The following is a 10,700-nucleotide window of genomic DNA, read 5'->3' as shown; positions in this document are numbered from 1 at the left end:
AATCTCTGCAGGGTCACCCATATCGAACAGGTTTTGTAAGAAAGATCAGACAAAGAACAGCTCAAACACACAGTTGCAGGACCCACTGCTAACTGACACGTCCCTGATGGCAAACAGGGAAATTCCTCATAGATATATGGGGTACCGTCATAATGACGGCGTGGACCATTGGGCACCCTATAGATATAGGGCTTCACCGAATATAATGAATAAGGTGACACCAAAGAAATATCTCACCAGAAACCAGTTGGCAAGGAGGTGAGATTACTGCCAACCCCCCTTCATAGCCAACATGAATATGAATAGCACAATCAAAAGAAAACCGGGCGTTCCTGTTGGATCATCGTCACCCAAAGGTCCAACCGCATTGCCTCGTGTGCTTACGGGCAGTGTGCCACCGAATGTGAGTAAGCACTGTCCAAGCAGATCCAAGTCTTGGACATTAAACAACATGAAGAAAATGAAGATCTATACTTACAACGTAAGAAGTCTCTCAGAAGACCACAGACTGGAGAGTTTAATGGAAGAACTAGACAACATCAAGTGGGACATCGTAGGACTGAGCGAAGTCCGAAGAACGGAAGAAAAGCTGATACAATTACAAGATGGTCACCACCTGTTCTACTATAGAGGTAAGGACAAAGAAAGATCTAGTGGAGTAGGATTCTTGATCAACCGAGAGGTTGCGGGTAACGTAATCAAATTCAGTAGTTTATCGGACAGGGTAGCTTGGATTGTGATTAAGCTGTGTAAAAGGTACACTCTAAAAATAGTTCAGGTTTATGCACCAACTTCACAGAGTTCAGACGAGGAAATTGAGTCCTTCTATGATGATTTAAGTCAAGTAATGGATCAAGAAAAAAGTAAGTACACTTTGGTAATAGGAGACTTTAATGCTAAGGTAGGGAAAAAGATGGGAGATGAGACGTGCATTGGAGTAGGTGAAAGAAATGACAGAGGTGAGATGTTAGTCAATTTTGCAGAGAACTACAATATGGGGATAAAGAACACTTTCTTTCAAAAGCGTGTAGGTCGTAAATGGACGTGGAGAAGTCCAAATGGAACAACAAAGAACGAAATAGACTTCATATTAGGAGATGAGAGCAAAAGCGTTAGCAATGTTACGGTGATAAATAAAGTCAACATAGGGAGTGACCATAGAATGGTAGGATGCACAGCTAAATTCAACTTCAGAGCCGAGAGAAATAAACTAGTTTTAAAAAGGAAAATAAGCCTTGCAAAGGTTAAGGATAATAAAAAGAAATTTCAGTTAGAAATTAAAAATAGATTCGAAGCTCTAAGAACTAACGAGGACAGCGTGGAAGATATCAATGTGAATTTAGTGAATATCATTAAGGAATCAGCAGAGAAAGTAGGAAGTACAAAAAACATTAGAGAAAACAAATACTCCAAAGCTACAAATGACCTAATTAAAAGAAGAAGGAACATGCAGATTAAAAGCAGTAGAGACGAAATAGAAAGAGTAGAACTAAACAAGCTTATCAACAAAAGGCAGAGATTAGAGAAAAGAAAGAGAAATATGGATGAAATAGAAGAAACTATTCGGAAAGGTAAAAGTATTAAAGTGACCGAGCGTAAACATGCTTTAGGAAGACAGCAAATGATATGTTTGAAAGATAGAAATGGAGAAATAATTAAATGTAGAGACAAAATGGTAAAAAGAGTAGAAGAATTTTACCAAGAGCTTTACTCGTCGAAGGCCGTAGTTGAGTCAGTAAATTCATGTGTAGACGTTAGTAGTGTACCAGAGATTACAAAGGAAGAAGTAGAATTTGCTCTAAAAACTATGAAAAGAGGAAAAGCACCTGGGGAAGATGGTATATCAATAGATCTATTGAAAGACGCTGGCGAATTAGTTCATATTAAATTAGCTGAGTTGTACACCCAGTGCTTACGTCAAGAGAGCGTTCCAGATGCGTGGTGCAATGCTATAGTGATTTTGCTTCATAAAAAAGGAGACCAGAAGGACCTTAGTAACTATCGACCGATTAGCTTGCTATCAAACGTATATAAAGTATTCTCCAAGATCCTTACAAATAGACTGAGTCAAGTTTTAGATGGAAACCAACCGAGAGAACAGGCAGGCTTTAGAAGCGGATATTCAACTCTAGACCATTTGCAGGCGATAAACCAACTAATCGAGAAAACGACAGAATATAATATACCTCTGTGTTTAGCTTTTGTAGATTACGAGAAGGCCTTTGATTCAGTAGAACAAATAGCAATACTAAACTCGCTACGCAAACAGGGTACAAACGAACAGATCGTAAGAGTTTTAGAAAATATTTATTCGAAAGGTACCGCTATAGTTCGACTTCATAAAGATACAGAAAAGATCAAAATCGAGAAAGGAGTACGGCAAGGCGATACAATTTTACCCAAACTATTTACAGCTTGTTTGGAAGATATTTTCAGAAGATTGAGTTGGGAAAAGAAAGGTTTGAAGATTAATGGCGAATATTTGAACCACCTAAGATTTGCAGATGACATCATTCTTATTTCAGAAAGAGCAGACGACTTGCAAGATATGCTGAGCGATCTAAACAAAGAAAGTATCAAAATAGGTTTAAAAATGAATAAGAGTAAAACCAAAGTAATGTTCAACACGAAAGTTCAAAGTAAAGAGATTGTAATTGATGATGAGAGTCTTGAGGAAGTTGAAGAGTATAATTATTTAGGTCAGATGGTGAAGGTGACGAAAGATCATGATAACGAGATAAAAAGACGCATTACAATTGGTTGGAAAATGTTTGGTAAGTATAATAAAATCCTGAGAGGCTCTCTACCTTTATGTTTGAAACGTAAAGTTTACAACCAATGCATTCTACCAGCAATAATCTACGGATGTGAGACTTGGAAGCTGACGAGGACGATGGAAACAAAGCTAAGGACTGCACAGAGGAGAATGGAGAGATCAATGATGGGAATAACACTGAGAGACCGAAAGAGAGCAAGTTGGGTGAGAGAGCAGACTAGAGTGAAAGATATTGTGGAAGCAGTAAAAGAGAGGAAGTGGAAACGGGCAGGTAAGTTGGTGCGAACGACTGATGAGCGATGGAGCAAATGCATTACTGAATGGAGGCCGCGAGATAGGAAGCGTGGAAGAGGGAGACCAGACAGAAGGTGGAGAGACGAGATCGAGAGGTTTGCAGGAGTGACGTGGCAGAGAGTGGCACGGTCGTGTGAATCATGGAATGCTATGAAGGAGGCCTTTGTTCAGCAGTGGACTCAGGATGGCTGATTTGATTGATTGATATATATATATATATATATATATATATATATATATATATATATATATATATATATATATATGTATATATATATGTATATATATATATATATTATGGGCAGAAAATATAAGATATTGATACAAAATATAAGAAAATAAAACATAAATTATGAAATATAGATTATAAAGTATAAAAAATGAAATATGAAAATAGAATAAAGAGTAGAAATAGGAAAACTGAAAAAATATATACAGAAAATAAAAAACCTGCACCTCCGCAGTTTCAGTCCTCAGATTCAGGTTGATGTTTGAGGTAATTTGCTTTAGCACACATACATATAACTATTTCCTAGTCGAACTGTCTATAAAGAGTTTCGTTTAATTTCGTTTCTTTTGTGACCTTTCTTTGTTTATACTCCGTAACTCTGTCCGCTTCCTTCAATTTCTTTTATCTTGTTTCCCTTAGTTTTTGTTTTGTAGTTTCTCATTTTTAACATGTATTATTGCTTTACCGTAAAATATTTTCCCTGCCGTTGATTTATCATAGTCAGTATCTCCTTTTAACTCTCGCATTTTACTCAATTATTTTAAGGTCGTTGGCATTGTTTATTTACATATGGTGTGATAGCGCGCCAAATCTTCAGTTCCGCACATTCAGCTATTGGAAGATCTTGTTTTCATGGCTGTGTATTATACAGACCAAATAAGTGTGCCTTCTTGAATTTGTAAGTGGAATCATATAGTGGTAAGGTAGTTTAGTCCATGCACATTTATTTTGAATTTGCTACACTTCAATTCCCGTTTGATAGTGTATGTGGCATTGACTGAGGAGGGGTAAATGTGTGGATATCTATCAAGATGTTTGGCAGTCTCACACCTACAATTACCAATATCATCAGCTAGATTTCGTTAATTCGAGTATTTTGAATCCCAGGTATAATTACAGAAAAAAACCAACGTTAATAGCTGAAAAAAATAGATAATTTTTTTTCTATTTACCAAGCCCAAGGGTAGCTAGGTCAATATGAAAATGGAATTCCTGATATTTTAGTTCTCGAGATATTGCATTTTGAATGAGGAAATCGGGCCGAAACGTGCGGTCTGACTGATCGCCGATCAAACATAAACAATGACGGTTTTTACTGACAGGCACAATTTTATATAAAAAATTAGCATATGGTTGCATTATTTGACCTATTTTCTATAAGATGTGTGATTTCCATGTAATTTGATCATATAATTACGTTTTTATCCTCTGCAAAATTACCCACCACAGCTACGAATACCGTAAAAGTACATGAAAATCACACATTTTAAAGAAAATAATTTGGATAATTCAATTAGATGCAAGGTATTACGCTAATAACCCAATAGTAACAAACTTAATAGTGTAGTTTGATCCATACCACCAGTGATCATAGATAGGGCAGGACGAATCGTAGCTGTGGTCCGTAATATTACGGAGGATGAAAACGTAACTTCTCTTCGATCAAATTACATGAAAATCACACATTTTAAAGGAAATATTTAAAATAATTCAACTATAAGTCTATTACACTAATAACATAATAGTAAGAAACTTAATAGAGTGAAGTTTGGTCCATATCACCAGTGATAGATAAGATGGCGGGATGGATGTTGATGTTGTTATCCTATAATCCGACCCGATAGAAAAAAAAACTAATTTAAACAACCAATTTCTCAGCTCTACCGTAACATACTGACTTTATTTTGGTATTAGAATAATCAACGATACTAGTAGTTTTGGTTCATTATGGTCAGTTGCCCGCACGATAAATTTGTTAGCTCATTTTTTACGTTGAAACATATACCAATTTTTGATCTACTGCTGAATGCAGGCCGCCATGTTTATCTAATGTTTTTATTGACCGACATGTAACTGATGATGTGAATGTTTGAAATTTATTACGATCGTAGTAAATACACTCACACAACATTTTTATTAATTAAATTTCCCGCGGTATGTAAATTTGGCCGTTTGAACGGCGTGTGCATAAAATGACACGCTATTGTGCTCGTCATCGACGGTGGCGCCTCTGGTGGTGTTTGACCTACCTACCAAGGGGTTAGGTTAGGTTTGGTCAGATCAGGTCTCACAACTACAATGATACAATCAATTCATATCCATATGATTGGCAAGTTCTTATCATTATGAGTATTTTGAGCCTTAGATATAAATACTTAAAATTAATATTAATGTCAATAGTAATTTAAAATAATAAATTAAGACTGGCAAGCAATTTTTATATTTATGAATTTATTTCTCTTGTTTGCTTCCATTGTTTTTACATTCTTATTGGGGAATGAGACTCCATCTTGTCTTTCTCAGAACAAAAATCTAGAATATATGAAGCTCACTTTGAATTCAGTGTGCAGATTGTAACATTTTTGTGAGTAAAATATCTAGACTTTGCAAAAGCCTTTGATACCGTCCCCCACCAAAGAATACTTAATAAATTAGCTTCACACAGAATAAGTGGTAGCCTATTAAGTTGGACTAATAATTGTTTGAACAATCAAAAACCTAGTTGTTCTAAATGCCAAAACTTGTAGATGGAAAAAGGTTACAAGTAGACTTCCACAGGGTTCCGTTCTTGGGCACCTATTCATAGTATATGTAAATGATATAGAATACGGGCTGAAACCTATTGTCTCCAGATTTTACAAAGGATTACAAAGGTGGAGCACGCTGACAGGAGACCTTTTGGTCCATATCTAGGTCGGATGCGAAAAAAACTATAATAATGTATGCAACAAACAAAATACATAAATAAATGCATAGGTATAGTTGAATAACAAACAAACAGGTAAACAGTAAATAATAATAAATTGACACATAACTAATAATAAATGAAAATCAAACAGACAAATAATAACAAAATAAAAACAAATAATATAAAATGAATTATAATTACAGCATTTTGCTTAGGTGTTTATCTAAATGAGTCTTAAAGCTTCGAACTGAACTACATTGCACTACCTGTGCAGGAAGTTTATTCCATTCATTAACTACATGGTTGGCAAAGTTGTTTCTACCTACTTCCAAATTGAATCTATTACCGGATAGTTTGAGACCATTGTTTCTTGTCTGATTCTCATTCAATGTGAAAATTTTGTCACTTTTGATGTTGTCAATTCCCTTTAGAATCTTAAAGACCTGTATCAAGTCACCTCTGAGTCTACGCTTTTTTAGGGAAAACAGATTCATATCTTTTAGTCGTTACTGATAATTACGCCAAGATCTTTTTCACTATCCATTTTTGTTAACGAATTTCCAAATAACTTGTAATCGTACTTACTGTTATTTTTACCTATGTGCATTACCTTGCATTTACTCGTGTTAAATTTCATTAGACTTTGCAAAAGCTTTTGATACCGTCCCACACGAAAGACTACTTACTAAATTAGCTTTACACGGAATAAGTGGTAGCCTATTAAGTTGGACTAGTAATTGGTTGAATGGTAAAAAACAAAGAGTTGTTTTAAATGGAAAAACTTCTAGATGGAAAAATGTTACAAGTGGAGTTCCTCAGGGCTCCGTTCTTGGGCCACTTCTATTCATAGTATATATAAATGATATAGATCATGGACTAAAATCTACTGTTTCCAAATTTGCTGATGATACAAAACTGTGCAGAATGGCAAATGATCACTTAAACCAATTAGATATTCAAGAAGATTTAAATAGATTACAGCAATGGTCTGAAAAGTGGCTTATGAAATTTAACACAAGTAAATGCAAGGTAATGCACATAGGTAAAAACAACAGTAAGTACGATTACAAGTTATTTGGAAATTCGTTAACAAAAGTGGATAGTGAAAAAGATCTAGGCGTAATTATCAGTAATGACCTCAAATCATCCAAGCAGTGTATTTCAGCTTCTGAAAAAGCAAATAAGATTCTAGGACTGATTGCGCGATCTTTTGATTTCAAAAGTCCATCACTCATTAATAAGCTATATAAATCGTTAGTTCATCCACATTTGGAATATGCTGTTTCTGCATGGTCACCGAATCTCATTAAAGACATTGACAGACTGGAAAAAGTACAACGGCGAGCCACAAAACTGATTCCAAATATAAAAAATAAATCATATGAAAATCGACTAAAACATATGAATCTGTTTTCCCTAAAAAAGCGTAGACTCAGAGGTGACTTGATACAGGTCTTTAAGATTCTAAAGGGAATTGACAAATGGAAATTTAAATGGAAAAAACTTCTAGATGGAAAATGTTACAAGTGGAGTTCCTCGGGGTCCCGTTCTTGGGCCACTTCTATTCATAGTATATATAAATTATATAGACCATGGACTAAAATTTGCTGATGATACAAAACTGTGCGGAATGGCAAATGATCATTTAAAAGAACTAGATATTCAAGAAGATTTAGATAAATTATAGCAATGGTCTGAAAAGTGGCTAATGAAATTTAACACAAGTAAATGCAAGGTAATGCACATAGGTAAAAATAACAGTAAGCACGATTCCAAGTTATCTGGAAATTCGTTAACAAAAGTGGATAGTGGAAAAGATCTAGGCGTAATTATCAGTAACGACCTCAAATCATCCAAGCAGTGTATTACAGCATCTGAGAAAGCAAATAGAATTGTAGGACTGATTGCGCGATCTTTTGATTTCAAAAGTCCATCACTCATTAACAAGCTATATAAATCGTTAGTTCGTCCACATTTGGAATATGCTGTTTCCGTATGGTCACCGAATCTCATTAAAGACATTGACAGACTGGAAAAAGTACAACGGCGAGCCACAAAACTGATTCCAAATATCAAAAATAAATCATACGAAAATCGACTAAAACATATGAATCTGTTTTCCCTAAAAAAGCGTAGACTCAGAGGTGACTTGATACAGGTCTTTAAGATTCTAAAGGGAATTGACAACATCAAAAGTGACAAAATTTTCACATTGAATGAAAATCAGACAAGAAACAATGGTCTCAAACTATCCGGTAATAGATTCAATTTGGAAGTAGGTAGAAACAACTTTGCCAACCGTGTAGTTAATGAATGGAATAAACTTCCTGCACAGGCAGTGCAATGTGGTTCAGTTCGAAGCTTTAAGACTCATTTAGATAAACACCTAATCAAGATGCTGTAATGATTATAATTTATTTTATATTATTTGTTTTTGCTTTGTTATCATTTGTCTGTTTGATTTTCAGTTATTATTAGTTATGTACCAATTTATTATTATTTACTGTTTACCTGTTTGTTTGTTATTCAACTATACCTATGCATTTATTTATGTATTTTGTTTGTTGCTTACATTATTATAGTTTTTTTTATTATTATTGTCATTATTCTATTATTATTATTTTTTTTTCTTTTCTTTTTTTCTTTTTTTCGCATCCGACCTAGATATGGACCAAAAGGTCTCCTGTCGGCATGCTCCGCCTTTGTAATCCTTTGTAAATTACACTGTATAACAATGAAAAAAAACGGAAATGAGACTATCCTTTTCTAGAGTTATTTTTTGCGTAGATCACGAATATAACATCCGTTTCTTTCTGTGACCTTCCAGTTCTTCGTAAATAGCAGTGCCCGCAATGTCTATCTGAACGGTATTTTTTGTTGCTTTTACCATTTATATAATTTTTCACATAGCTATGTGTTTTTTTTCTTAACAGGATACAGAGTTAAGATGCCTAGAGAATGCAAGAATTCGCCAGACAAGTTTTGTTATATATGTGGATCAGTTACATTAAGGCAATACAAGAGACAGTTGACTCAACGTGTAAAGAAACTTTATGAGCTGTACTTTGGATGTAAAGTGGGTGACCAGGACAAAAGCTGGGCACCTCACATATGTTGTGTCAGGTGTACAAGTTCCCTTTCTGCCTGGGTGAAAGGCAAAGGGACTGGCCTCATGTTTGGCGTACCAATGGTCTGGAGGGAGCCAAAGGACCACTCAACAGATTGCTACTTCTGCTTAACGGATATTAAAGGTGGGTGTTCAGTGTTTATTTTTTACTGTTTTTATATATATTTTCAAGAGATGTATCAATAAAAAAGATCGAAATACATAATAAGTTGCACTTCCACTATTTTTGCACATGATCACAACCAATAGTATCCATTTTTAGTCTGATTTTATTTTATTTTCCTGCAGGTCGCAACAGAAAAGGCAAGAAATCTATCGTGTATCCAGATCTTCAGTCTGCTATTCGCCCAGTTCTACATTCAAGTGATATTCCTGTACCACAGCCGCCCTCTGAACTACCAAGCGATGACACGAGCAACTCAGACGATTCAGAATCTCAAGATGCAACGTATACGACACAACTTGAATCTGATAAGAAACCACACCTCATCACCCAACCAGAACTCAATGATCTAGTTCGTGATCTAACACTTACTAAGCAACAGAGTGAACTCCTGGCCTCACGTTTGCAACAATGGCACCTGTTGGATGAAGAAGAGGAAGATTAAAGAGGGTATATTTGTAGGCCCTCAGATTCGCAAGCTTATAAATGATGAGGACTTTGAGGCGACAATGGATGAACCTGAGCTAGCGGCCTGGCATGCATTCAAAGATGTATGCAAAGGGCTTCTGGGAAAGCACCAAGAGTCCCAGCGAGAGCGTAAAGTGGAGAGGCTAATCAAATGCTACCAATTATCTCGGATGCAATATGTCACTGAAGATACACTTTCTTCATTCTCATCTGTCCTTCTTCCCAGAGAATGCAGCAGATGTGAGTGATGAACATGGAGAGAGGTTCCATCAAGATATAGCGTCAATGGAAAACAGGTACAAGGGAAAATGGAGCCCTGCTATGCTGGCTGACTTCTGTTGGAACCTGAAGCATGACACGCCTGAGACGTCTTATAAAAGAAGAAGTAAATAATAGATTGTAGGTTAATACATCATATAAAGCTAACAAACATGCCGATTCATTATATATTAATTAAATAAATACAATGAAGACATTTAATCTGACTTTGGGAGCAAAATACATTTATGGAACCTTGGAAATCTCTATTAATTGCATAATTATTAAAACAGCGATTTACAAAAAATTGTGATGTGGCATGAAATTTTTGTTATCAAATTTGAATTCAGCACACTGAACTTCATAATAAAACGCACATGAGAACTATGTTTTCTTCTTAATCCTGAAATTTGTTGTACAGTGTTATCAGTAACAATCTCAAATCATCTAAGCAGTGTATTTCAATCTCTGAGAAAGCAAATAAGATTCTAGGACTGATTGTGGAATCTTTTGACTACTAAAGTTCATCTCTCATTAACAAACTGTATAAATCGTTAGTTTGTCCATATTTTGAATATGCTGTTTCTGTATGGTCACCAAATCTTATTAAAGACATTGGCAGATTGAGAAAAAATACAATGGTGAGCCACAAAACTGATTCTGAGTATAAAAGATAAATTGTATGAAAATGGACAA

General features: G+C 35.3%; 1 protein-coding gene across 1 annotated transcript; it reads left to right on the top strand.

Moving 5' to 3' along the window:
- The first annotated feature begins 3,861 nt into the window (after nucleotides 1-3,861).
- LOC143035014 (uncharacterized) lies at nucleotides 3,862-9,730 on the top strand. The gene is made up of 3 exons (XM_076201408.1): nucleotides 3,862-3,978; nucleotides 8,922-9,239; nucleotides 9,404-9,730. The coding sequence occupies exons 2-3, from the start codon at nucleotides 8,936-8,938 to the stop codon at nucleotides 9,721-9,723; spliced, it is 624 nt and encodes a 207-aa protein (XP_076057523.1). The 5' UTR covers nucleotides 3,862-3,978; nucleotides 8,922-8,935; the 3' UTR covers nucleotides 9,724-9,730.
- Nucleotides 9,731-10,700: the final 970 nt, after the last annotated feature.

This window comes from Oratosquilla oratoria, chromosome 18 (assembly GCF_046742065.1).
Source record: "Oratosquilla oratoria isolate Oo_2021 chromosome 18, ASM4674206v1, whole genome shotgun sequence".
NCBI classification, from domain to species: Eukaryota; Metazoa; Arthropoda; class Malacostraca; order Stomatopoda; family Squillidae; genus Oratosquilla; species Oratosquilla oratoria.
This window is presented reverse-complemented; position numbering and strand designations above follow the sequence as displayed.